The 27,849-nt window shown below is 56.8% G+C and overlaps 1 protein-coding gene across 4 annotated transcripts in view; it reads left to right on the plus strand.

Annotated features, from left to right (window-relative positions):
- Nucleotides 1-1,447: 1,447 nt before the first annotated feature.
- Nucleotides 1,448-27,849, plus strand: part of CACNA2D2 (calcium voltage-gated channel auxiliary subunit alpha2delta 2) — a 137,000-nt gene continuing 110,598 nt past the window's right edge. For all 4 annotated transcript variants that reach the window (XM_068557437.1, XM_068557439.1, XM_068557438.1 and 1 more), the window contains exons 1-2: nucleotides 1,448-1,662; nucleotides 27,014-27,095. In XM_068557437.1, coding sequence (XP_068413538.1) covers nucleotides 1,448-1,662; nucleotides 27,014-27,095 — 297 coding nt within the window. The remainder of the gene's footprint in view (nucleotides 1,663-27,013; nucleotides 27,096-27,849) is intronic.

Genomic DNA, 27,849 nt, shown 5'->3' on the forward strand with positions numbered 1-27,849 from the left:
GTAAATGTTGTCCTGAGCCCTATTCCCTTGCCGCTGTCTGGGTGAGAGGGGTAGCTCTGCCCTCCTCAGTCCAGGGGTTACCACTCTTCCCGCTCCACTGTAAATCCTCTTTAGGCTGACTTGTAGGTAGGTGATGGGAGACTCACCCAGATATCATAATGTGGGGGGCTCTTGCTCAGGTGGTTACTGGCCCTCACTCATATTAGGCACCGAATCTGTGGGCAGTTACTGCTTAGGGGGTCTTGCTCTGTTTCAGGCTGCTAGGAAGCATTCTCCCATCTTATCTGTGCCAGGGGCAGAGCAGGGCCCCAGGGCAACTTCAGGGGAACCTCAGGGGTACTCTCCCCCAACCATGAGTGTTTCAATTTACCAAGCAACTGACTTCCATTCTCACTTTATCCTGGAAATGGGTGTGGGCACCCACACAAGCATTCACAAGGGAGGAGATTGAGGCTCTGAGAGGCCCACAAGCTGCAGAGTCAGAACTGACACCAGCCCAGCCTTCTCCCGGCAGCAAGGGAGAGCCAGGAGCCTCCAGGACAGAAGGGATTGGATTGTGCAGGGGTGAGCTTACCGGCACTGGAGGAGTTTAAATAGAGGCTGTGCAAGCCTCGGGGGCTGGGACTGGTCTGCACACAGTGCCCGCTTAGCCCAGGGAAGTGAAATGAGTGGTTGCAGAGCGCTGCATCCATTCCCAGCCCCTCACAACTGTGCAACTGGACCTGTTCCCACCCAGGCTTTTTCTTTCTGTCAGAGCCTTGGGACCCAAGTTCCCCCAGAGAGGACTCTTGAAGGTAGCTGGAGCCCCTGGGGGTATGAGTTCAGCTCCGTTGCCCCCTACAGTGGTCTCTGCTGAAGCCTGCCATTCCACCATTAAACCTGTGACTCCAGGCCTTAAGCCTGTTGAAGGTCGAGCCCCCAGCAGAGTCAATATGCGCCTGCCGGGGACTCTGCACAGTCTGAGGCGTGGGGCAGGGCGCACATTGGAAATTCGGACCGCGGCTGGGGCTCAAGACGCGCGTGCCCCGGCTCGGTTCGGCCACGCGGGCCAGCAGGGCCGGCTCAGGGCGGCGCGGGGACGAGGGGCGCGCAGGCCGCGGCGGGCGCGTGGCCGCGGCGGGGGCGCGCGGGGGCGGACCGGCCGGGGAAGGGGGGAGGGAGGGGGGAGGGAGGGAGCGGGGAGGGCGGCGCCGGCAGGTTGGCGGCGGCCGCTATTTGAGCGCTGGTCCGGGACCCGGCGCTCAGAGCGCTTCGAGCCAGCGCGGCGGAGAGGTTGCAGCCCGCAGCCCGCAGAGGTGCTGCGGCTCGGTCAGCCCCGGAGGCCCCGCGCGAAGAAGGCGGAGGAGGAGGAGAGGCGATTGCCGCCTGCCGCCCGCGCCCCCCCAACCCGCCGCCGCTGCCGCCGCCGCTCCCCACCTCCTCGCGGCGCCGCATCTTGAATGGAAACATGGCGGTGCCGGCTCGGACCTGCGGCGCCTCTCGGCCCGGCCCGGCGCGGACCGCGCTCCGCTGGCCCGCCCGCGGCTCGCGGCCCGGCCTCAGCGCCCGGCGGCCGGCGGCCCGGCCCCCGCGCCCGCTGTCGCTGCTACTGCCGCCGCTGCTGCTGCTCCCGCTGCTCGCTGCCCCCGGCGCTTCTGCCTACAGCTTTCCTCAGCAGCACACGTAAGTGGCCTCGGCCGGCCGCGGGACCCCGGCCGAGCCCGGAGCCCCCCTCCGTCCCCCAGCCCGCGCCCGGGCGGGGGCGCTGGGTCCCGCCGCCTGCTGCGCCCGGGGGCGGCGGCCCCAAGCCCAGAGGGCGGGCAGCCGGGGTCCCGGCGCTTCTGGCTGCGTCGCGAAACTTCCCCGCGGTGCCCCTTCTCCCTCCCATCCCCCAAACCGCACAGAGCGAGATCTCTGGGGGGTCCGAGCTTGCCAGCTGATTTCCTTGCCGCTGTCGGGTTGAGAGGGGAAACCTGGGGTTGGGTGAGGGGGTGGCCAGCGACCCCTGCCCGGTGGAGTCAGAGCCCAGCGTCTGCCTCATGTTTCCTCCCGGGTAGGAACCTGGCGCTTTAGATCCAGAGGTGGGGGGCACCTCCACACTTGTTTTCATTGGCCTTTTCCTTTGAGGGGGAGGGCTGGATGCAGAGGATGCGAGCACCTTACTGTTTGGCCAGTGCCACAGAAGGGGTCAGTGTCCCCTGTACTTGCCCCCGCCACTAAACCTGGGGGAAGGGTCCCCTGGAGAGCCCAATTGGGAGGTGAAGGTGCCGAGGTGGAGGCAGAAGGTGAGTGGCAGGGAGGACCCCCGCCTGCCCCTGCCAACAGGGTAATAGCATCTCCTGGCCCTGCCAGCTTCTGCTGGTTCTCCGTGGTCCTTCTGAGCCTTCTCTCCCTCCCCAGGAGCCTGGAAGCTCGGGCATCCTGCTCTGGGTGAGCTTGGCCAGATGCATCTGGGGCTGCAAATGAGTATTCAGTGCATGTGGCCTTTAGGACAGCAGCTGTTTCTGTGGGCACCATGACCCAGCCTTATGTCAGTGCCCAGACACCCCTGTGGCTTTGGGGCACGGTGACCACCTTGCTGTCTGTTATTCGTCTCTCGGTCTGAGGAGCCACCTGTCCCTGGACTCCTGCACCAGTGACCACACAGGGGTTTTGGGAAATGAGTAGCCGGGCTGCTAGTGGCCAAGAGGAAGGGTCTGTCCTCAGGGAAAGGGAAAGGCTGGCTCTGCGTCATTAGACCAGTTCTGCCCAAGGGTAGGGGCCCCTGGTTCTGCCTACTCCAGCTTGTAGGTTCTTCCAGATGAGGAAAAAACAAACTCAGGAAAGGCGCTGCCTGAGTCTCTCTCTGTCTTGTCATCTCTCTCCTCAAACAGCCTGGCTGTGCTCAGGCGGGTGATCAGTAGGCAAATTACAGGTGCTACACGGACGTGTCCTCTGTCAGATGTCTGGATTTTTCGTGTGTGTATGTGAGGTGTGTGCAGGGAGAAGAGAATCCTATGGAAGTTCAAGGCTTGTGGGTGCATTATTGTCTTTCATTTGCTGTGATGAAAATGAACTTAAGCCACAATGTTTAAAAAGAGCAAAAGCATTATTTTTTTGTTGTTCTTTTTTCCTCAAAGTCAAGACACAGTTATTATTTTCCCTTGCCGTTTCGCAGCTCCTTGAGTGAAGGTTTAAGTAGACGTCTCTTTTCACCTCTTCCCACCTTGCTCCCTCTCCTTGCAACCTGCGGTGGGTCAGATGGCTGCCGGGCCTGCATGTTACATTTGTGATACCCTGACCAGAGAGGACACCTGTCCCTCTGTCCCCAGCCAGAAGATGGTGAGGCGGGTGTGATGGCAGTGGCACATTTTCAGCTGGACGCTCTTCTCTTGTCGATATAGTTGGAGCTAATTTCAGGGTTTGGGACACGTCTTGAAAACCGTAATTAGAGAATGAGAGTGGGGGTGGGGTGGGGGCTGTACTGCTCCGAGGGTCCAGGGGGAGGTGACTAATGGTGCGATGACACGCAGGGCTGGCGGTGACAGCCAGCGCCCTTCAGCTGCCCTGGTCCCGCGGATGCAAACGCCCATTGATCCTTGGAGGCAGGAAGGGGGAGGAATTGAGTGGGGATCCCTCCCCCACGTTCCCCCGCATGACCATGCTTAGTTGGAGTTGGGACTTTTCTTGAGCTGACATGAAAGGCTGAGGCTGCTGCCCTGGGGCTGCTCGGGGCCAGTGGCCTCCCTGAACTCTCCTGGGTTAGCATGACCAGGCTAGGAAGGGACTTTGATACAGGTACAGGTGGCTTTCTGAGGTGGGCAGTGGGACCCTCAGCTTCACGGCACTAGGGTGACGACCCCTCAGTGGAGAGGGCCCTTGACGGGAAAGTCATTTCCTCGTTAGTGTCTGGCAGTGCGACAGGGCCCAGCTTTGCAAGCTGCTGGGTTTTAAGCAAGTGTGGGTTTAGGGTCCGGTGGCTGTTATTTCTGTAATCGCTTTGGCAACATGGCTCTCTGCCCACCAGGCAAAGCAGACCCTTTGCCACCTCCTCCAGGTGGATGGAGGAGGGCAGAGGAGTTACTGCTGGAGGGAGGACAGACCTTTTGTTTTGGGGGGGGGGGGGTTGCCCTCTCACCCCACCTGGACCTGGATCAGGTTTTCAAACAAGGGAAGGCGACGTGTGCACAGGCGCATGTGTGTGCATATGTGCACTCATGTGTCTGGGGTGAGGTAGGAGGAGATGGAGTCAGAGCACACACTCTCCGTTTTACCTCCTTCCTCCTGTTTCCTATTTGCTGCTGGCTGAGGGACAGCCCTCACTGCTTTGCCTCTCCTTGTGCCTTTTCCTTTTCTGTCAGTCGCCTTTTCCAATTCTGTCAGTCGCCTTCCCCCTCCCCTGCCCCCTTCTTTGGTCTCTCATCTCTTCTCCCATCCCCCTCCCCCCACTTCCTTGCCCATCCCTCTCATCTCTCTGTATCCACCCGGCCCTGCCCACCTCTTCTGTCATCTCTATTGGACCTCTGTCCCCTGTTCTCCAGCATTCCTAGGTTTCTCTGTCCCCTGTTCTGTGGGGTCCTGCTGAGCTGCCTGGGTGGCTGCACCCTCTTAGCCCCACTCTTCCCCAGTGATGGTGCTGGCCAATACCTCCCTTCCTCTGGGAGTGGGTAGGTGGGTGGGTGGGGAGCAGAAAGGAGCCCGAGGGGTCTGGGCCCCCAGCAGATTAATGACAGCCAGAGTACGTGCGCCTTTTCCTGAGTGTCCACGACAGGGCATGCGTCACTATAGCTATGGTTAATGGTGGGTGACGTGTGTCTGTCTGGGCCTCCAAGCCCGCGTCTTCACCTCCCTGTAGCTCTCCCTATTAGAGGGAGGCAACATCATGCATCTGGGCCCCCCATTTCCCCAACAACCTGCCAACAGCTTTTGCAGGAAGGAGGAGGGGGTTGAGGCTTTACGGCCTGCTGCTGCTACCACTGGCTCACATCCCTCCTCGCGTTGAGGATGGGGGCTGGGGGACCCTTGGCTGCTTTCCCCCTGCAGGACCCACCTTTATTGGGCCAACTATGTCAAGCTAGCCCCTGAGAAGGGAGTAGCCTGTTTTAAGACGAGCCCCCTCATAGTGTGCGGGTGAGTCTCCCTCCAGATTCTTTGTCACACTGGTGTCTCCCAGGAGAGACTGACTCACAAGTGGAGTGAGCACTTCTACCCTCGGTGCCTCCTTCTCCCCTCTGCCTGTGTGCAGGTTGTCCCTGCCAGCTCCTGGGAGGAGGCAGTTTGGGGACATGGTGGGTGTCAGGTGTGGGCCCTGCAGGCTCAAGCTTTGGTCTCCAGAGCTGACCCTCCCCATTGGGATGACCTTGCCTCTGTTTCCCCAAATAAGATAATAGAATCTGCTTAAGAGGCTGGTGGTGAGAATTAGTGGGAGAGGGTGTCACCTCAGGTGAGCAGGGAGGGTTCCATGGGTGGGAGTCATGGCAGCTGTTGATAACATTAACAAGCCCTGATGCTACAGCCTGATGGGCCCCCACCCACCAATCTTTTCACATTCCTGCCATGGACTGAGCGCCTTCCTATCCCTCTGCTTTGCTTATGCTGTCCCCTCATCACTGCGTGCTTTTCTCAGGGGTTTAGATCCTTCCTTCAGGGTCTCATACCCACACCTTCCAGAGGCCTCTGGGTTGTGCCACTAGCTCAGGCTGTACCCACCCGCAGGGATTACAGCTCCGTGAGGACGAACACTGGGCCACCTCCCTCCCTCATTCCCTGAAGCCCAGCTTGACTATGGTGGGGGATGTCAACAGGCTAGTGGTGGCCTCCCCTCACTGAGCTCAGGCCAGGCCCCTTATCCACATTACGTCCTCAGACCCCATGGTCATGCCCATCCCACAGATGGGGAGACTGAGACTCAGAAAGATGAAGGGACCTGCCCAAAGCCCCACAGCTACCAGGGGCAGGGCAGGGAGAGGACTAATCTGTCACTTAGCTGTCCTGCCAGGGGCCTGGGCACATCTGGGCAGGGGGCTAAGAAGTTGGAGTGGGGACTCAAAGCCTGGGTGTTTGGAAGAAAATGAAGAGGCTTAAGACATGTGAGGGACGCCTAGGCTCCCAACTGTAACCTTCCCTGCTCTGTCCCTCTGTCTTCTTCTGGGTCTCAGGCAACCCTGAGGAGGCCTTTCTTGGCCCACGGCCACCCTGCCAGCCCGGTGCTCATAGGCCCTGTGCCTACCTCCACCCCCTCCCACGTGTACACAGGCGATCATGGAGCCCCCCAGTCCAGGTTTTCCCCCTTTCCGAGGCTTCGAGTCATGTGCCAGGCATGCCTGCCGTGCAGGGGTGGGCAAGAGGGACTTCATCTTGAGACTCTGAGATGCCATCTCCCCCTCCAGATTCCAGTAGGACTCCAGAGAGAGAGGCCAGGGGCGTGGGGGTGGAGGCTGTTCATGGAAACCTGAGGCCGGGTCCTCTAGTCCCGTGGCAGGTTTTTCAAGCCCGAGGGGATTTCAGAGGGCTTGGACCTTATAGGTGCTGGGGTTTTCATGCTGTGTGGACAAGAGGGGTCTGGGGGGCTGGGGGACCAGGGTTCTATTTGCTAGGAAACTATTTGGGGGCAGCTGGGGGTTTGGGAATCAAAGCAGGCCGGCATGTGGCGTGTGCCCTGCCTTGGAGGGTGGTGCTGTCTCTGGGTGGGGAGTGGTCTCTTTCTCCTACCCCCGCCCCAATTCCAACCTCGCTGGCTTCCAGATTCAATATCTGCCTCGGGAACAAGTGACCTCTGTCCTTATGTGAGGGCTCAGGGCCTCAGGCCTGGGGAGGGAGACCAAGGCCTAGGGTGCTCTAAAGGCGAGGGTGGCGGGCTTTCCCACCCCTGGCTGCATCCCTTCAGCCAACTGGGGAGCTTCTCTTAGTGTCAGGTTGTTTTTTTTTTCCTGGTGCCTACTGTCTAAACAAGAAGCTACAGAATCAATATTCGTATTCCCAGAGGGAGGTGTATGTGTGGTTTTTGCTTTTTTTCCTTTCACTTAGTCTCTTGTCCTGTATAACCTGAAGAGCCTCCTGAGCTGCCTGTGGCTAAGAGTTGCGGGGGAGTTGGCGGTGCAGGTGACCATGCGGATTGATATGCCCATGGGGGGCTTGCAAGGGACTCAGGGATGCTGTCACTTAGGTCCACGTAGGCAGGACCTGGGGCAGCACTCAGCCAAGCCCTGCCCTGCCACTGTGGGACTCAGACCATTGGTTTGGTGTCCCTGGCCCTGGTCCTGCTCACGGACCACCTAGTTCCCCTCCCACCTCACCTGGGCCTCCTCCTTCTGGGGCTAGTCCAGCCTGCTGGGCCCCTGACCATTGCTGGTTCTGATGACTGAGCCTGTGAGGGATCTGGCCTTATAGAGCAGGAAACCCTGTCTAGCTGGGATTACATGGTGGGAAATCTTCACATGGGGGACCTGAGGGTCCCCACCTTGGGTTGGCCTGGTCCTGGAGGGCCTCTGTCAAAGGCAGTCCCAACCCAATCCTTTCAGCTGGTAGCTTGCATGGTGGTGACCTTGGACAGTCTCCTCTACTCTCTGGGCCTCAGTTTCCTCTCTTCCAGGCCCTTCTGACTCTGACATTGCAGTCCCCTAAGAAGACAGGTCCAAGGTCTTCCTGCTCCTTTCCACGCTTTGCTCTAGCTGTGGGGTGAGACCTGACCCCAGCCCAGCTGAGCCCCATCTCCCCCAGTGTGAGGAGCCTGCACCTCCCATACTGGCCTCTGGCCACACCTTGGGTGTCTCAAAGCTGCTTCTCAGAGTGACCCACTTTGAGCTCTGATAAGCCTAATTGTTTAGCAGAGAGGGAGGGGCACGGGAAGTCTTTCCTGCTGATTATTAACCATCTCTCCCTACCTTGGAAATGACTCATTAAACAAAGGGGAAAGGAGTGGGTAAAAAGGGGGAGAAGTCACCCCCTCTGCCCCTCTTTCCCGCTCCCCTTAGACCCTGGGCCCCTTGTTCCCGCCTTGGTGCCTTCCTTCCCTGCTGGACAAATCTTTCTGAATGAGTCCCCTGTTGACACACACTGAGACTCTGCCACACCTCTCACCAGCTGTGTGACCTTGGGAACTTCCTCAGCCTCTCTGGGTCTTGGGGCCTTATCTGTAAAACAGGGTTCCCTTGATCACACTGCCTTATTGGGTTGGGGTGTGAAAGGTCATGAGGGATGCATGACAAGGGCGTGTGGATTCTGACTGGATCTATGAGGGTTCTCAGTCCAGCTGGGCCCGTACTCTGAGTGCCAGGCACCTGCCCCATTGCCCATAGCACCTACCACCCAGCCAGGCCCTGCAGGAACCTGAGACTCCATTGTGGTTTCTGGGTCCTTCCTCCTGTGCTTGGTCCTTGCCTTGGCCTGTGTGCACATGTAAGCTTGTGTGTGGAAGTGTCTATATGTCTGTGCTCTTATATGTATTTGTGCACATGTGTTGGATATGTTCACGTTGTGTGCACACTTGTGAGAGTGTCCATTTGTATACGAAGATGTGCTTATGTGAGTGCATGTGAATGTGTGTGCCCATGTGTGTGGGTGTGCTTCATGTATATGTGCAGGTTGTGTGTACATGCATGCGCATGTGTATACACAGGTGTTGGTATATGCATGTGTGTGTGCCTATGAATGCGAATGTGGGTGTGTGCTTGTGCGTGGGTGTGCATATGTATGTGTGGGCATATGTACGGTTTATCTCTGCACCCAGAATGTGCTCCCAGTGCCCACCTTCTGAGCCCGCCTTTGAGGTTAATGCCAGGGCTCAGCTGGGCAAATGCTGACAGTGGGAAATAAAGCCGCCTGTTTGTTAGGACCAGTGTTTCACAAACTTTTATGTCAAGAACAGCCTGAGTTAAGGCTGAGCTGGGAAGTTTGATCATCTACCAACTGGCTCGATGACCGTCTGCAAAGGAAACACACAGAGGCTGCATCCTTGTAATTCAAATTTTTGCAAATCGAATGGTATTTAGATACGCCAGAGAACTTGGGACTCTGCGAAGCTTGGTGAGTCCTTTGTGAAACAAAGCACCTTTGCTAACAGCCCTTCCCATGTGGAATCTGGAGGGTGGGCGTGGAGTTCTGGGCTTAGGCCCAGTGGAAACCCTTGCTGTGTGACCTTGGCCTGGCGTTTTTCTCTCTTGGAGTGGGTGCTTCCCACTTGCACACTCAAGGGAGGGAGACTGGCATCCCTTGAAGCATCTAATGTAGGTTTAGGGTTCTTGCTCCTAGCAAGACATTTGTACAGTCAGCTGCAGGCATAATTTGGGTATAAAAGCTTCAGCTTGATGATGCCCTCATGTTCCTCTATTTGGGATGCCTCCAGCAAAGCTCTTCCTTTCAAGGATGAATTTTTGCCTACTGGGTCTTCATAAACAAGGCTGTCTGAGTGCCCTGTGCTGGGTGCTGGCCCTTGGCTCTGTGGGCCCTGAGATGATGGGTTCTGATGTCTGAGAGAACTGCAAGTTTTGCTTTCCCGGCATTCTCAGGGCCTGTGTGTTGTCAGTGCTAGGATGACCCAGCATCCTAGGTATCTCGAGAGGGGACTTCTGCAAAGGGCTTGGGCACCTACAGGGCTTGTGAGGGTCCCTATGGGGGCAGGGAGCCTGAGTGCGACCATCTCCTTGGGCAATAATGGGCCTGGCCTGGGTCCCTGATTTGGGAAGGAATATCCCAGCCACAGAAGCCCCTGGGGACCTAGATACCTCCGTTGTACAGACAGGGAAATTGATGTCTGAGTGGTGGGAAGGAGCCTTCAGGCCCTTGATGTATGTATGCTGGCTACATACATCCTGCGGGCAGGGCCCAGTCCCCCACCCAGGGCTCAGTACAGGCTGCTCAAAGGGTGCTCCCCATTCAGCCATCCTTGCACTATGATGTACAACTGATTATCTTAAATAAAAACATTCTTGCCATGAGATGCGGGAGTGATTTGAGGCCTCCTTTGGCAAACCCTGCAGAGCAAGGTGCCTGTGGTGTGGGCCCCCAGCTTCTGGTGTTTCTCTGGGGCAGACCTTGGTGCCCTTTGCCGTTTTAGAGTCAGTGAGGCTTTCAGGGTATGGAAAGGACAGCTTTGTCGCCGGGTGGGCACGAATGGGTTGGAATGTTCCTCAGATGGGTAGAGGCCCCTGCTATGCTGCGAGTTTCCAGCCTGACATGGCTGACGTGGCATTTTAGCCTTGATAACTTCTCTGCTCAGACTATGTTCTCCTCCCTCTGGCGCTGCCTGAAATGCTACATTTGAAGCCTTAAAGGTCAGGCCTGGTGCTGCCACTGGTTCCAACAAACAAACAACAAAACAACCCACCTCAGCCCTGCCCCCACAACTTCATTTATTAGAAAAGAGAAATGAGCTGGCAGAACAGGCCTCTGCACTGAGGGCTCTCACAGATGGACGTTTCTCCTTTCTCCCTGTGAGCTGAGGCTAGGGTGGACATGGTGAGAACCTAGGAGTCTTCCCTTCCTTTCCTGGACCTGCCAGGCATGCTGCAGTATCTCTCATTGAGGTTAAGCTATGACCTTGCACCCCAGAAGCCTGCCATGGGCAGAGCCCCACTTCTCACCTAGCATTTGAGGGCCCTCCTGGGCTGGCTCTGGTCTCTGGCCACTAGCTCTGTGACTAGACTCCAGCCAGGCCAAGCCACTTGCAGGTCCTGGTAGGAGCTCTGGCCTCTCCACCTTCTGGCTGTGTCCCTATACCAGGCTGGCCTGCTCAGCCTGAGTACTGGGCCAAGAAGCCTTCTAGATCATTGCCCTCCTCTGGCTCCCTACCCCTTGTGGGCCTCTCCTATCACCCTGTGCCTCTCCCGCAGCTCTGTGCCCAGCTCATAGAGGCCTTTCCAGGAGTAGGCATTGAGCTGACTACTAATCCTTCAAAAACTGAGTCCAAGCAATGGCTGCAAGAAAAAGAGGCTGCTTCTGTGCACCCCTTGGAAATCCCAGCACATTAATTTTTTTCATCATGGTTAGGCCCTCTGGCAGGGAGCTCAGAGGTGGGTATGTATAGGCTGTCATTGAGGACCAAGCCTTCACCTGCACTCTGCCTGGCTGGCCTTACTTTTGGTGTGGCTGTCTGTCCTTGACTGACTTCCTTCACGGCAACAAGATGGCTGCCACAGCTCCAGGCATCACATGTACCAGACATTAGGAGTAAAAGAAGAGATGTTTCCTCTGGGTTCCTCTTAAAAGGAGGCTAGAAAACCTCACCCAGAAGCCCCTAGCCAATTTCCCCTCACACCTCATTGGCTAGCACTGGGTCACATGTCTACTCTAAACCAATCACTGGCAATCAGGAAGATGCATTGTGATTGGCTCAGGCTAATCAGGATTTACCCTTGAGCTAAGGATGGGGTCACCTTGGGACTGGAAGCAGGAGAGATTCTTGCAGACTTGGGTTTTGTTAGCGAGAAGAGGGGGAGTGATGGAGAATGGGGAGGCAGGATGTGCTTCAGGGTCAGACAAGAGGCCTGACAAGAGGAAGAAGGTGGGAGGGGAAGGAAAGGGAGAGTGGCCATGTTCAAGGAAACATTTGTAAAGGAAGTAATTTTAACTGCATCATCAATCACTGTGATCTGAGCCTCGGGTGCTATATTTCACATATGCTATCCAATGAGATCAGTCCATTTTTATTCCCATTTCACAGATAAGAAAAATTGAGGTTCAGCAGGGCTAAGTGATGCTGAAATCACACAGATGGTGAGTGGTGAAGGCAGGATTCACAACCCAGCGCTTGGGTCTGAGCATTCAGCCACTGCTGTACATAGCCCTTCTGCAGCTCACCTCCTCCAGAGAGGCCCCTGACCACAGGACCCTCAGGGTACCCCACCCTCCTATATTCTTCTATCACATCTGTCCCTCTACCCTTCTTGTCTCAATTTCTTACTACTCCACCCTAGCCCTGGCCCGTCTCCAGCTTACTGTGGGAGTCTGGGCAAGCCACCTGCTCTCCTCCTCCATCCTCAGTGTCTTCATCATACCCAGGACCCTCTAGAGTGATGGATTCTTCTGCAGCTGATGGCGATGCTCCCCTGCCACCCCATCTGCATAGCTGCCATCTCTGTCCTGCCCTGTAAGCTGGTGCTGTGGAGACCATGGCCAAGGGGGCTGCTTCTGATCAGCATGGTGGTGGGCACAGGAGGGGATCTCTGCCCTCAGGACCGGCAGCACCAGGGCAGCAGCCATCTCCTTCCATGGGAGCTTAACAAGCACCTATTATGAACTGAGGGTTGAGTAAGCAGGGGAGAGGTTGGGTGGGCTGCAAAGGGCCCTGCCAGTCCCAAGCAGGACCCTGCCTATGGTCTGGCTGACCTCTGCCTGTCCCTTAGTGCTTGACTGGGAGTCACTGTTCCCTGAAGCCTCCCCTGACTTCCCTATGTGGGACAGGGGCTTCCTAGGCCCCCTGAAGTCACTCCTATTCTTGTCCTGCAGTAGACCTGCCACCTCCCCTTCCAGACTGTGTGCCTGGAGGGTGGGCAGGGGTCACGACCACCTGTCCTTGGCTTGAGCTCTAGGCTAGCGCACACCAAGTGCTCAAAAAATGTTTGCTGAACAGAGAGTCAGCACAGGTGTCTACAGGCCAAGCTGGTTACGTCTCTGGAAGCTGGAACAGCTTTTACATGTTCTGGGACAGGGTCCCACATGGCCCTGGCTTTGCTGGTGCGACAGAACAAAGGCCACCCCACACACCTTCCTGCGGCTCTCTTACAAGGGATGCCCCAGCCAAGAGGCTGCTTCCAAGGGCTGCTCGGGGGAGAGAGATGAAGGTGGGGTCCAGGGCCCCACGGGCTATGTTATTTAATTTGGTGGGGCAGGGCCTGGGCATCAGCATATTTCCAGAGCCACTTAGGTGAGCCAAGGTGGAACGCCAAGGCCATAGAGGATAGGAAGGTAAACATAGGACCCCTCCCCCTGCCCTGCTCTGTCAGCAAGGAGAACTGAGGCTTCCAGGGAAAGGGGGCGGGGACCAGTGTACTGGTTCTAGGGAGTATTCTGGCCATTGTACCTGTTGGGGGGCAGCTGTTCATAGATGCCTGTACACGTGGCCAGTGGCCAGAGTCTGCAGCCTGTTCCAGGGAGATCGCCAGGCCTCCTCAGCTGGCTGCCCTACTCCTTCCCAACTGCCCCTCTGTGTTGACACTTGCTCATGCCTCATCCACACTGCTGATTGGTCCATGGCCCTCCCATGTTTCAGGACCCGCCTCCTGACGGCCCCTGCCCCGCCTGAGTCTCCTCTCCAAACCTTAGCTGTGTGCCAGGGCTGCTCTCGGGGAGCTCACAGTCCGTGGGAGAGATCGTCAGCAAGGAAGAAATGGAAGTGAGGCCGAATGAATAATAACCACACATGACTGGTGCTCTAGGCAGCATCCAAGTGGTGATGAGACGCAGCCCCTACTCCAGACTGAATTCTGACAGGCCCTCTCAGGGTCCTCAGCCATTCCTAAGGCCTTGGGCCTCCCCTGGTCAGGGCTGTGGGGGCCCGGGGAGAGCATCAGGACCCATCTTCCTCTGAGAGTAAGCCGCTGACAGGGGGACAAGGATAAGGGGCAGGTGTGGGGTGGGGGAGAGGCTTGCCTACATGGATCCAGCCCCAGTTCCCGAAGCTCCAGGCAGGCCCCATCCCTCTCCTGCTGACGTGCTCCCTGAGGCTGCTGCACCCCTGCACAGTGCCTCCTAACACCTGAGGTGCTTTGGGCTGCCCACAGCCCATGACTGGGGCCCCACCTGCCTGGTGCCCTGCAGCCCCACATTTCCCGGCACCGAGTGGCTGGGGAGGGGTGGCGGGGAACAATCCCAGAGGACATTAAGCCGAGTGACTTACATGGTTCCCGAGCCAGCGCTAGGGGAAATATATTTCACAGATGGTTTCCAGACTGGTGGCGTATGGAGGAGGCCATGACTCTAAAATGGAGAAGGGTGGGGACATCACGGGGCCGTCTAGAGGGACGCAGAGCCGTGGGCTTTGGTGGCCTCACTGCGCCGTCCGCCTGCTGCTTGCTAGAAAGCATGGTCCAGGGTACGGGGGTTGAGGAGGGGAGGAGCTGGAGCCCCATATGTGACCATGAGTCATTTTGTCCCTCAGTTTTCTAACCTTTAAAATGGGATCATAAAGCTTCCCTGGTGGCGCAGTGGTTAAGAATCCACCTGCCAATGCAGGGGACATGGGTTCAATCCCTGGTCTGGGAAGATCCCACATGCTGCGGAGCAGCTAAGCCTGTGCGCCACAACTACTGAGCCTGCGCTCTAGGGCCCATGAGCCACAACTCCTGAGTCCGCGTGCCACAACTACTGAAGCCTGCACTCCTAGAGCACCTGCTCCGCAACAAGAGAAGCCACCTCAATGAGAAGCCCATGCACCGCAATGAAGAGTAGCCCCTGCACACAGCAACAAAGACCCAACGCAGCCAAAAATAAATAAATAAAACTAAATAGAAGTTAAAAAAAAAAAAAGGACTCTAAAATGGGATCATATTTCCTATATTTTATGATTGTGAACATAGAGCAAATCAAATGCCAGGGCAGGGGTGGCCCGCAGGTCAGTGCGAGGGGAACGCATGGCTATGGGACAGCCCATGGATTTGGTCCTACCTGAGGCTCCCGCTCAGTTCATCCTCTTCCAGTCAGTGCCTCCCCCACTGTGGGCACATTTGTTCCATCCACAGACACTCACCACAACCTGCCATTCATTCATTCTCTCCACACTCATGAGCATCTGCCATGTGCCAGGCACTGATGGGACAGGCAGACAACAGTCTGGGGAGGTGATATAGACAGAGGATATGTTATGTTGGAAGGTGACAAATGCCGTGGAGAAGGGACAGGATGAATTTGGGGGAGGGTTTAACTAGAGGAGGCAGGTCAGAGTGGGCCTCACTAAAACATTTGAGCAAAACCTGGAAGGAGGGGAGGGTGGGAGCCACATGGGTATCTGGGAGAAGAGTGTTCCAAGCAGAGGAATGGCCAACACAAAGGCCCTGAGGTGGGATGTGGTTAGAGCAGGAGGAAAAGGGAAGAGTGGGAGGAGAGGAGGTCAGAGGGCAGCAGGGACCAGGACAGCCTGGGCCATTAAATTAGCATGACTTTGAAGTGGGGGCCCCCAGGGAGAGGTGTGAACAGAGGAGCACCAGGGTGGTGGCTGTGGTGGTGGTGAGACCTGCTGATGGTCTGGGTGTGAGAAAGGGAAAGGGGTCTCAGGAGACCCCAGGGGTTTGGCTTGAGCATCTGGAAGGACAGAGTTTTCACCAGGTAAGCTGGAGGAGGCTGGGGAAGAGTCAGTCCAGGGGACCATCAGGTATTGGACACATTGAATTTGAGATGCAGACTAGGGCGTCCAAGTGGAGATGTGTCAGAGCTGGATGTATGCCTCTGGAGAGGGCCAGGCAGAGCTGTGCCTGCCCAGGCTGGGTGCCGAGGACTGAGCAGAGAGCCCTGCTCTTTGAACCCTTAGTTTACCAGCCAATGACTGTGCCCTCTCTCCTCATCTCCCCAATGTCAGAAGCTCACTGTCCTTCACCATCCGTCACATGGAGGCGCTCACCATGTCCTTGAGGATGGAACGCTGCAGGCCTCAGTGTGGGAGCAGCCTGCTTATGCCCATAGTCAGTCTGAGGGTGTTCATAGGGCATCACCGTGTGCAGAGCTCACTGCTGAGCCTTCCTTGCACCTGCTGTACCCTCTGTCTGAACTGCCCTGCTGCTCTGCAGTGCCACCTTTACCTGGCCAGACCCCTAGGCTGGGTCAGGCCCCTTGCCGTGCATCCCACCCCCCCAAGGCTCACCGGACTCCTCCTCCCTCCACTTACTGAGTCTGGATCAGATCAGCTGTCTGCTCTGGTTGAATTCCAAGCTTCCGAGGGCAGGCCTGCATCTGCCCTGCTCACCACTGTGTCCCTTGGAGACATGGTGCCTAGCTTGGAGCCTGGCTCAGTAACTATATGAATGAATGAATGAATGAATGAATGGGGAGTGAGGGAGCTAGTAGGGAATCTATAGAAGGTTGGCAACATCTGCAGAGTATTTTGTCTGTGATAAGCCCTACTGGGTTTGGCCAACCTGCTACTCTTCAAGCCATCTCTTAGGACAACACAGGCTCACCAGGCAGTGGCTCCTTTTGTCCTGGCCACCAACCTGGGACTTCTCAGAAGGGGTGGGGCCGCTGGGGTGGCACCTGAAGGTCCCTCCTCATTGCAGCTCACAGAGGGGATTTGCATTGCTAAAGGATTCACCATAGAGCATGAAGAGTCAAGGTGGTCCGAGCACTCACATTTGATTTACATGCAGTTTGGCTTGCGCTGAGAAGCCCGGAGCTCACTAGTGAGGAGCAAATCCCAGAGGAAGTGGGCATCTCCCCGCCCCCCCGTCATGGGAGGGATTTGAGGGAGCTTGGGCTCTGCACTGCTGAGACATTCCTACAGCAGGGTAGCTCTGGTGGGGTAAAAGGAAGGACTCTTGACTGCGCCCAGCTTTGGCTTGCTTGGGGAGGCGGTGAGGGCCCTGATTTGGAGTAGATCCCTTCGCAAAGGTGCAAAAGGTCATAAATGAGGGGTGGCCCTTACCCGCACCCTATTTCCTAAATCTTGGCCATTGAAGTCCTCTTTGGGATTAAGGAGGCCTAATTTCCTAGGGAACAGAGCCTGGGCTCTGGAGCCATCCTTTGCTGGGTTCAAATTCTGGTTGAGCACAGACTGGCTGTGTGGCCTTGAGTACATTGCTTCACCACCTAGGCCTCCGTCTTCATCCACGAAGTGGGCCTGAATCAGTTAGCACCTAGCCAAGGGTGCTGTGTGACTTCAGTGGGCTCACACACACAGCACCCAGCACACAACGGGTACTCTGAATCATCTGTTCCTTTCCTTGGTGCTCTGCTACCTGCTGAAGTTGGAAGCCCTTTCCCTGCCCTGCCCTCCAGCCTCCCTCCCACTGCAGAGGGGGTTGGACAGGGCATGTACCAGTCTGGTGATGGGAGGATGTTCAGGGAAATCTATCCCCAAGCATTTCCAGAAGACTCTTCTTTGCCGTCCTGCAAGCTAAGTTTTGCAGGAAGCTTGATGATGGGACCAGACTGCAGCTCCAATCTAAGGCAAGGGTTGGTAAAGTGGAGTAAGGACTGTGGGTTTGGGGGGAGGGGTGGAGAGAAATCCTGGAAGACTTTCCGGCAGAGGTGACTTGGCCAGGTAGGGGAGGACAAGGCCAGAGAACAAAGCTTGCCCTGATGGGTTGAGTTCTTTTCTGGTCTTTGCTTCACCTCTCCTCTGCACCCAGGGTGTCCTCTGGGACACTGCCAGCTTCCCTGGGGGATCTCTGCCCTGAGGAGAAATAAAGGATCCCTAGAGAGGTTTCTGTCCTCCTCACGGCAGGAGGCCATGTCGAGGACACACATGGAGGACGGCTATTTGTGGCTCAGAGAGGATTTGACTCATGCTGGGGAGTGGGGAGGATATACAGGAGGGGAGGTGGGGATGTGTGAATCATAGAATCTGGCTGGAGTGGTTGGTGACACATGGACAGGGCCTATCTTGCCACCTCCAGTCAGGCTTCAGTTACTGGCATGGGGCAAGAACAGGCAGCTGGAACCCCTGGGTTCCTCCTTGACTCTCCTGGTGACCTCCACAGGTGCCTCAACCCTGCTGTGCACCTCCTGAGACCAGGCTTGGGTGTGGCTCTCCCATCACAGCACCTGGCTGGGCACAGGGGCTGTGTCAACATATCTACCCCTGCCTCCAAGAACCAGCCTCATTGAACCTCAGTTTACCAGTTTGTTAAATGGGCCTAGGCAGGGGTTACTTTTGCATTGTACCTGACTACCTGGGGAACATGCTGGGGAGAGAAGGAGGCTCTGCAGACCCCCAAATGTCCATGATCTGTGTCAGTGACTGAGGCAGGTGGTTCCAGGCCTGGGGAGCAGATGGTGGATCCTGGGCAGAGTGACTGTCTGTTCCATACCCTGTCCCTGGCCTGGACTTTTTGCTTTCCTCTGGGGAGGCCTTAACTAGTTCATGCGCTCCTCTTGCTCATTGCTAAGTCCCAGGTCTAGATTGCTGGAAAATTCACAAACAATGACACCTGGGTGTTGGTACCTTGGGAACCCATGGTCCTCAGCCCCCTGGGGAGTGGAGGTAGATGATTCTGCTGTCCCTGCAGTTTGAAAACCACCAACTCAGTCAGTACACAGATGGGAAACTGAGGCACAGAGAGGGGAGTGGGTGAGCCTGCACTGAACCAGAATCCCAGTGTCCAGAATCCCAGATGGGGCGGGGTGGGTAGAGGTACTGGGCTATCTGAGATGGGGACAGGGTGAAAGGGATGGGGGGAGGACAGCCTGGGTCTGGGCCATTCTGTGCCTGCACTTTCCTTGCTTCCTGGAAGAAGTGGCTGCTCCAGCACCCGGCCCTCCTGGGAGAGCCATGAATTATGCACGGAAGCCACAGGCCTGGGCAGGCCCATCATAAATGAGCTTTAATAATTCATACGGAGAGGAGCCGGGGAAAGTGGCTGTCCCTGGGGCAGCCACTGCACTTCCAGCCCCTCCACAGGCTGCCACTGCACACCCCACCCGCCTGCTCCTGTGGCCGGCAGCATGCAGGCTGGGCAGGACGGCAGGGAGGTCAGGCCCCTCGGGGAGGTGCGCTTGCTCAGCCAAGTGCCTGTTCCTCCAGGCTGGAGAGCAGGAGCCTCCTCCCTCAGGGCTCACAGCCCAGGAGGGCAGTAACCCCAGGAGGGCACCTGAGATCAGTTGCTGCTGGGAGGGTACAACTTAAAATGGGGGGCAAGGTGGACTTCACTGAAGGAGGTGAGAGGGGAGCCCTGAGGACTTCTGAGGAGAGACTGATCCAGGCATAGGGAACAGCATGTACAGAGGCTGTGCAAGGAGTGCAGGAGTGTATTCAAGCCACAACGAGGAGGCCAGCGTGGCCTGAGGAGCGAGGTCAAGGGGGCCATTGAGAGTATGGCCCCTGGATGGGCTTTGTCTTTCTTCTAGTGCCATGGAGCCGTGGCCTGGTGTTGAGAGAGGAGGGACACTGTTCCAACAGGGTGCTCTGGCTGCGAGTGGAGGTGAACGGCCCGGGGGAGGGGGTGCAAGGACAGAAGCTGAAGACCAGTGAACTGGTGACTGCACTTGTCCTGGAGAGAGACGATGGCGGCCCAGGCCAGGCTGGGGGCCAGGGAGGTGGAGGGCAGTGGGCAGACTGTGAAGGTGGAGCCAACAGGACTTGCTGAGAGATTGGATGTGGGTGCGAGAGAAAGCAGGTTGCAGGTTACCCTGAGGCTTCGGGCCTGAACCAAGGAGCAGGCATCAGCTGAGCCAGGGGAGGCAGGGGGTGCAGAGAAAAGGGAGGAGGGGATCCAGAGGGAGGTCAGTGTCTGGGTTTTGGACACATTCAGTTTGAGAGACCTATTAGGCATCCAAGCGGACATGCCATGCCGCAGCCGGGCATTTAAGACTGGTGTCTGAAGAGAGGTGTGTATCATCCTGACTGGTGTTCATTAGCTGTGTGACCTTGGGCGCATCACTCAATTGCTGTGCCTCAGTTTTCCCTCTGAGGACTGGGGATGATCTGACTGCTGTGAAGATAATTAAGGCAGTGCACTGAGAGCCCTGGCCTCACTGGTGCAGACCCAGTGAGTCAGGCAGGAAGGCCCCAGTCAGAACCCCTTGGGAAACAAATCCCCGCATGGCCTGTGGAGGCCCCAGGCCACCCCTCCTTGAGCAGAGAGGGAAACTGAGACCTGGAGAGTCCAAACCACAGAGCTGGGTATGGACCACAGAGCAGGACCTGGTACACGGCAGGGGCTGGAGGAGATTCAGCCCCAGGGCCCATCCCCACCCTGGCGGAGCCCTCCAGCCTGGGTCTGGGCCTCAGTCCCCTGCTCTCCTGCAGAACGGTGTTTTCCTTCCTGCTGCACACCTCCTTTGTCTCCCCGGCTCCCTGGTGCCTTCTCTAGCCCCTCTCCTGGTTCTGCAGGGGCTGCTGGGCAGAACTCATTCCCGTGGAAGCTGGAGCAGTGCCCCTTATGGGCTTCTCCTGCTGCTGGAAACCCCAGACCAGTCCTGGTGAGGAGGGTCCTGCTGAGGGACTGCTCGGGAACCTTGTGGCTCTGGGTGTGACAGCCTTGACACAGTATTGCAGTTCACTTTCTAGATGAGTTACCTGAGGCCCAGACAGGGGAAAGGATGTTACCAAGGTCACACAGCTAACCATGGCAGAAACAGAAATCAGACTCAGGTGGCCCTTCCATGCTGTCCTCCTCATCTCCCCTGGGAAACCTCCTTCCCCTTCTCAGCCTGCATGTCCCTGGCTTGACCCAGTCCTTGTGTGCTTCCCTGACTGCTGGTGCCCCTGTGGGCCCTCAGTCCTGCACTGATGGTGGGGAGTGAGGCAGAGTGCTGTAGCTATTTGCTGTGTGAGCCTGGGACACTCTCCATCCCTCTCTGGGCCAAGTGGACTGCCCGGCTCCCCAGCCCTGAACTGCTCCCTTGTTCCAGGCCTTCTCCCCTCCCCCCATCAGGCTACTGGGTGTAAATACTGGGCTGGACCTGGTGCCCTAATTAAAGTGGATGACTGTTCACTGTTACTCTAAGCGGGGAGGCACAGGCTTGCTGCCTCCCAGCCAAGAGCCCACTGGAAGGGAAGGCTTCCCCCGCCCCGCCCCCGACAAAGAAAGGGAAGGGACAGCCCCATAATTAATAACCTCATTAACGAGCAGTATTTGGGCAGGGTCCCAAGACACACATAGTCGAGGCCGATGGATTTGGACTATTTTGAGCTTCAGCAGCACCAGCCCCTCCCCAGCACCAGGGGATCTCTGAGGATCCCTTGTGATAAGTGGGCTACCTTCGTCCCTGTGTGCATGGGTTGGGTGGGGGTGGGGGTGGGGATGGTGCTCCTGGGGTCCCCATGTTACTCACACCAGGAGCCCCTTAAGCAGAATCACAAATCCACTGAAGGTGAGCCTGTCCCCTTGAGTCCTGCATCTCAGTTTCCCTGCTTGTAAAGTGGTGGGTGGCGAACTGGGGAGCATTATTCCACGTGAATTGGCTGAGCCAACATGCTCCCCTCTCCCCAGGCCTCTGTGCATCCCCCACCCCACTGTGGTTTGTGCAGTGCCAGGCCAGTGCTGACTGGTCTCCACGCCTCTAGGCACTCTGATCTCAATGCCTGGAGTGGCTTGGCCCACTTGGCCTCTGCGGAGTGAATGACCTTGGCTAGACTTGCCCTCTCTTCTTGGGAGGCTGTGATCAAATCAAGGTTGGGGGCCCTACCCTGGGCTTTGAGTCCTGAAAGATGTTGAGGCCAAGAGTCTTCTCTCCTGAGCGGACAAGCAGGAAAGATGCTCTGGTCATGGGAGGCCCTACCTTTCCCAAGGAGTCTCCCCTGTGTCGGGGTCTCTTAGGTAGTGCAGGGAGTGCTGCAGCCCACCTAGAGGCCCCAGTCCAAGGAGGAGGCACAGCCATCCCACGCTTAATGAGCTGCAGGTCTGAGGAAGGGGACAGGATTGAGGGGAGAGCGGCCCCGCTGCTCAGGTGGGTCTGTGTGTGCATGAGTGTGTGGGGCAGTCATCCCTTCCATGAAGCAGTGGTTTCCACCTGCTTCTGTTTGGAGTCCTGGGAGGTAGACAAGCGGTGAGCTTTATCTCCATTTTCCAGATGGGAAAACTGAGGCCTAAGAGGGCACATCTGGTCTAAGGTCACGGAAGAGCCAGGGCTGAATCTGGGCACTCAGTCTAGGTAGAGAGGGATATCCACTGAGTGGTTGGGGAGGACTCCTCGGGGGAGGTGGCTCTGGAGATACCACGATCCTGGGGTGCAGCCTTGAGCTTCCTGCTATTTGCAGCAGGACTGTGGCCTGGGGAGGGGTTGGCCATGTCCCAAGCCCTGCTTCATCAGGGGCCACGACTGCTCTCTGAGCTTTGCATGGCCTCTCCAGGCTGGAATGGGGAGTGGCCCTCTTGCGCATCCACCAGTAATCTTCCCCTGAGACGGGGTGAACCTGACACCCAGGCCCTCTAGACCAGCTCTCTTGGTCTCTCTTCATGTCTATGTCTCTCTGTCTCTCCGTCTTTCTCTTACCCCTCCTCCTGCCCTATCTTTCTTTCCCCTTCAGAAGACTGCTAAGGCACCAAGGTGGGAGGTGGCAGGCCAGCTGAATCCGAATAATTAAATAGCATTTTATTTTAAATCATTGCCTCCCCCAGAGCTGAAAGAATAATTGGCCAGTCCGTCACAAGGGAAGCAGGAGACCCGTGGGCCCTCAGAATTGCCAAGTTTGGCTCATAGTACCCTCGGCAGCAAGTGGCCTCCCCTGTGACTGCTCCCCTGCACCCTTCACCTGCCCTAGCCTAGCCCTGCCCTGCCCTCCACTCCTCCCACCTCACCTGTTGTTCTACCCTCGGCATCTCCCCCTCCACGATGACTGCCTTGATTGAGCTGAGGGGAGGGCTGCAGACTTCTCTTAGGCCCCCAGTGGAATGGGGTTTATCCAGGCAGTCTGCCTGGCAGAGGCAGTCTGTAGCAAGGCTTTGATGGCAAAGAAAACACCTCCTTGGAAGTGGTGAGAAGACCTGCAGAGGTAGGTGGGGGTCCAGAGATCCTCGCCCCTACTGGGCCTTAGCCTCTCCTGGGCCTTCCCCTGTCTGGTCTTGAACAAAGCCCTCCCCCTTCCCTCTCGTCACTCTGCAGGGTCTAGCCGCCCACACCTACCCTTGCCCTCTGAGGGTGAACCTGCAGTGTCACCTGTCTCTGGTTTTTTGATTTGTTTAATTATAGATGAGTTTTCTGCATAATTTATTCCAAAAGCCTGGATTATACTGTACAATTAAATCACATTCTGATCAACAACTTCACGTATAAAATTAACAGCTGGCAACAGTTTAAACTATGCTGTTGCATCTGTATACAGGCTCTTTCCTTCTTCTCTTCCCTCCCCTCCCCTCCCCTCCCCTCCCTTACCCTCTCCTCCCCTCCCCTCCCCTCTCCTCCCCTCCCCTCCCCTCTCCTCCCTTACCCTCTCCTCCCCTTCCTTCCCCTCCCTTCCTCCCCTCTCCCGTCTTCCCTACCTCTTCCTCCCTGTCTGGGGGAGCCTGTGCAGCTGGCTTTGGAGCTGGAGGCCCTCACTGCTCTTGTAGCTTGACCTGGGGCCTCCCCAGCCTTCTAGCATGAGTCTTGATAGTTCTGTCTGCTAAAGGGGGTCCTCAGCTCCAGCTCCTCACTCCACACATGGATGATTTTGCTCCCTTGCCTAATGATGACACCTCCTCTTCCCTCATGTACTCCTCTTGGTTCTGAAACATGCCCTGGAGACTGAAAGACCTGGAGTCCCACAGCAACTGGTATCATCTTCTTCCTGCTGGGCTGCCCTCAACCCTCTAGCCCTGGGACACACACATCTTTGCCCTGTGCCTGCTCCCGGCCTCTCTCAGCCTGGGGAGCAGGGGGTTACAGGGAGCCATTAGGGAAACCCTTTCCACAGTTCCCTCCCTCTGTGCTCTCTCCCCCCAGCAAGCACTCAGGGAAGATTTTCTGAGCACTGGGGGGCGAGGAAGGGCTGGATTTGATGAGCTTCTAGCCCTCAGGGGACTGCCCAATAATAATACTGCCCATCAAGGTTCCGTGTGGATTTGGCCCTGAAAGGTATTCAGCCAGTCATTATCTTCCCTGTTTACAGACCGGAAAGCTGAGGTTCTAAGGGGCAAAAACTCTCCGAGGTCACACAGCTGTCAGAGGTAGCCTCTCCCTTAGGCTTCCCAGAGGCTGCATTGTCCTAGGAGGGTGGGGTCATGGAGCTGATGGAGCCAGGAAGACAGGTCTGGCTTCTCTCTGTAGAACATGGCTCCGCACCTGTCCTTGCCAGGGGCCTCAGTTTTCTTGTTTGTGAAATGGGGGCTCAGTGCCTGCACCCCACTAGGTTTGGGCACATTGGAGGACATAATGGTGTGAGGCTGTCCCCAGCCTGTCATGCCCACACCAGACATCATGCCGGCTGCAGTCCCTGGCTGCACGTGCCTCCTCCCAGACACTCTCCTCACTGTCTTGCTAATTTGGCACTTAGAGACACTTGGAGATAAGCAGTGTCATCTCAATGAAGCCCATGGAAAATCACAGGGATGTGGGGAGCCAGCAGGGGGATCTACCCTGTTGGGGGGGTGACCCATGGGCCACACTGTCTGGTCAGGGAGGCAATGGGAGATCCAGGCACCTGGGTCCAGGTTGATGGGATCCCAGGCAGGATTTGGTCAGTTTGCCTTTGACCCAGTGGTGCCATGAATCCTGATGCATCCCCAATCCTTTCAAAGCCCCCTTGCCCTTCTGTTGGTGTGAGTATGACTGCCTGGCCAGGGTTAGTACGGGCTTGGTGGGTGGTTTCTCCTGCCTCTGGGCAGGAACACTGCAGGTGCATAGTTGACTCCTGGCCTCCTGGGTCCCATGTGTCACCTTGGAACCAGCACTGGGACACCAGCCAAACTCTGGAACCCACAAAGTCATGTCTCTGTGATGATGAAATGAATGATCTATCCGTTCTTTTAAACTCTTGGACACGTGTTGCCTTCCTAGTTGGGTTTGGTTTAGGTGAATAATCAGCATAACTTGTTTTCCCTGGCATCGTGATGATGGGCATTGCAGCTGGGGCCTGGGGTCTACCCATCAGACCCACCGTGCCAGACCAAGGACTAGAACCACCTCTAGACCCCAGGAGGGTGTGCCTGTTCTGATGTGTCATGGGTAGGCCAGTCCCTGTGGCCCATAGCAGCATCCTAGGCTCTGTCTCAGGAGCATAAAACAGCCACCTGACACACTGTCAGGTGCTTATGGCTCAGCCAGGGCCAAGCCATCAGCGTCTGGTGGACTGGAGCCAGGGGACAAGCAGGCTCTCCATTCTCTGCTGGGCTTTGCCCTCCCCCAGCAAAAAACCTCCCCTGGTGGTTGAGGCCTGATCACCCTTCATAGCCTGGCCTGCAGCCTGGCCTCCACCTGGGCTTGGGGTTAGCTTTTCCCCTGCAGTGGGGAGCAGAGGTGGGCATCAGGCTGTGTCTCAGCCAGCAACAAGCTGAAGCTGATACCTCTTTCTCTTTTTTTAAAAAATAGATTTTTTTTATTTATTTATTTATTTATTTATTTATTTATTTATTTATTTATTTATTTATTTTTGGCTGTGTTGGGTCTTCGTTGCTGCACACGGGCTTGCTCTAGTTGCAGCGAGCGGGGGCTGCTCTTTGTTGTGGTGCGCGGGCTTCTCACTGCAGTGGCTTCTCTTGTTGCGGAGCACTGGCTCTAGGCGCGTGGGCTTCAGTAGTTGTGGCTCGCAGGCTCAGTAGTTGTGGCTCACGAGCTCTAGAACTCAGGCTCAGTAGTTATGGCTCATGGGCTTAGTTGCTACGCAACATGTGGGATCTTCCCGGACCAGGGCTTGGACCAATGTCCCCTGCATTGGCAGGCGGATTCTTAACCACTGCACCACCGGGGAAGCCCAATACCTCTTTCTTTTGAGGTTGACTTTTTTTTTCCATCACGGTCCTGAAATTCAGCTTGGCAAATTGCAATTAGTGATCCGCCCGCTTCCTGATCTGAGTTCCCATGCCAACCGATGCGGGCACACACAATGGCAAGGGCCCAGCCCCCAGCCACAGGGATATGGGACAGGGGGCTGGGGTAAAGACTTAAGCTGTTCTGACCCAGGGAGCTATAAGAGTCCTGGCCCCGAGTGGCAATAGGGGAGGTGGGGAAGGTAGCAGGCCCAGGGCAGGAGTTGGACCCAGACTCAATCTCCCGGATCCCATGGCTCCTGGGGTACCCCTCCAGAGGTTGGGGACTGGCTTCACCCCACCCTTACCTGGCCTCACGGGATGTGCTTAACCTGTGAGCATATTTCAGTCTGTGTGGTAATTCTCCTATGAGCCCTCCCGGGGAAGGCTTTGTTCTGTGTCTGGTGGGAAGGGGAAGTTGAGACGCCTTTCAGATGCATTAGGGCAGGGGCTTTGGTCACAGCAGAAAGTGCTTTTGGCAGTGTGGAGAGTGTCTTTCTGGCCGGCAGGCCCTGGCAGGCGCTGGTGTGATTTTGCTCACCTGATTTGGCACTGCCTAAAGTGGGATCACAGGTTAGAACCCAGGCCAGCCCTCTCCCCAGACACCATCCCTGTTCATGAGCGCGGGCTGAGAATACAGGACCTGTGACCACCTGTCCATCCTGCCCCCTCACAAAGATCCCTGTGCAGCACCCTTGACCCTCCAGTTCCCGTGTGTTCTTCTCAGACCCTACAAGGTGGCCCCAAATTATCCCCACTTTCTGGAGGAGGATATTGAGACCCAGATAGGTTAAAACGAGCTCAGCGTGGCACCAGTGCAAGGGAGACCTGCTCAGGCTGGTGGCTCGGGTGAAGGGCTCATGGGGCTTGCCAAGCCCCCAGAAAGGTGCGGGATAGTCTGAACTGGACCTGTGGGTAGACAGTTCATGCGGGGCATCTAGTGATGAGCCTCTGTTTACTAGGGTACTAGAAGGGCGGTGGCCGTCTGAGCAGGAAGCTCTCCATGTCCACTGTTTAAATGAGGCCCAGAGGGGCAGGGGCCTGCCCCAGGTTACACAGCGACTTGGTGGTGGCAGCAGCTCTCATGTTCCCTCCCCTTGCGCAGGTGCCACCCAGCCTTGGGGCAGAAGGCTCTGAGATCCAGCAGATACCAGGCTCACTCACGTCCCCTCCTCCCTGGTATCCTGAGTCCCCATGTTCAGAGCAGCAGCATCAAGGGCTGGCTCTTCACGGTGAAAAATAGTCTCCCTGCAGGCTTCTTGGAGCCGCTGGACTCCCTCAGTGCATTTAAACTATAATCTGCTCCCCTCCCTGGCTGTCCAACAGTACGTGAGGAGAGCCTGGGCCACCGGGTCCAGACTTCAAAGGGAATCAGAGGCACGCTCTGGTTCCCAGCCCCTGTTTCTCTTCTAGTGAAAATTGGGTTCTGAAGGGGCGGCTGCTGCGGGTCACCCCTAGGTGGCCGGGGCGGGGCTGTTCCAGCCCCAGGCGGGTCCTCCTGACACTCCTCTCCTCTCTGCACACAGGATGCAGCACTGGGCCCGGCGCCTGGAGCAGGAGATCGATGGTGTGATGCGGATCTTTGGGGGTGTGCAGCAGCTCCGTGAGGTAAGCCTGGTGCCACTGGCTTTCCCTTTAGGGACCCTCTTCCAGCTGGAAGTGGGGGAAGGGCTTCAGCAATAAGGAGTGAGGAATGCTTGGTGCAGTTGAGGACCCAGAGTGATGGGACACTGTGGACTCATGGGGGCAGGTGGGGAAACAGCTAGAGAAACAGTGACTCCTTCGGGTCTTGGCCTGCTCTTCCCCAGGTCACAATGTTGAAGTGGTACTTAGTCGGCTCTGATGGGTAGGTGTCGGGCTTTTCAGGAGGGTGAGATCTGTTTTTGAGGCAGCATACGGGGTGGGAGTCCAGGTCCTGGAGGGTCCCGTGGGTGTAGTTGTGCACGGAAGCCAGAGAGACTGTCCTCGCAATGAGTGGGGTGGCCAGGCCGAACAGCCCCAGAGAGCAGTCAGTGCTGCCTGCTCAAGGAGCTGCAGCACGAGACAAGAGGCAAGCGAGTGCTTGGTGAGATGAGGTATTGGGGGTGGGAGGGGTGATTGATTAGGCACGAGCGACCACATTCATCCTGGGAGATTATGTTAATATTTGAAATAGTGATGTGAAGAGCAGGCCATCCGTCACCCCCAGAAGGCTGCAAAATGTGTCGCTGTCGGGCCACAGGCTCCTGAGCTGTCGCTCTTTACGTGGAAACGCAGAGGCTTGGAGAGCTGAGCTCTTGGAGTGCTTGGGGTGGGGCTCCCAGGTACGTGCTGGACTTTAAGGAGCTCTTACTGGCGGCTTGGGCCAGAAAGTGCAACCTGA

Source organism: Eschrichtius robustus, chromosome 12, assembly GCF_028021215.1.
Source record: "Eschrichtius robustus isolate mEscRob2 chromosome 12, mEscRob2.pri, whole genome shotgun sequence".
NCBI lineage: Eukaryota > Metazoa > Chordata > Mammalia > Artiodactyla > Eschrichtiidae > Eschrichtius > Eschrichtius robustus.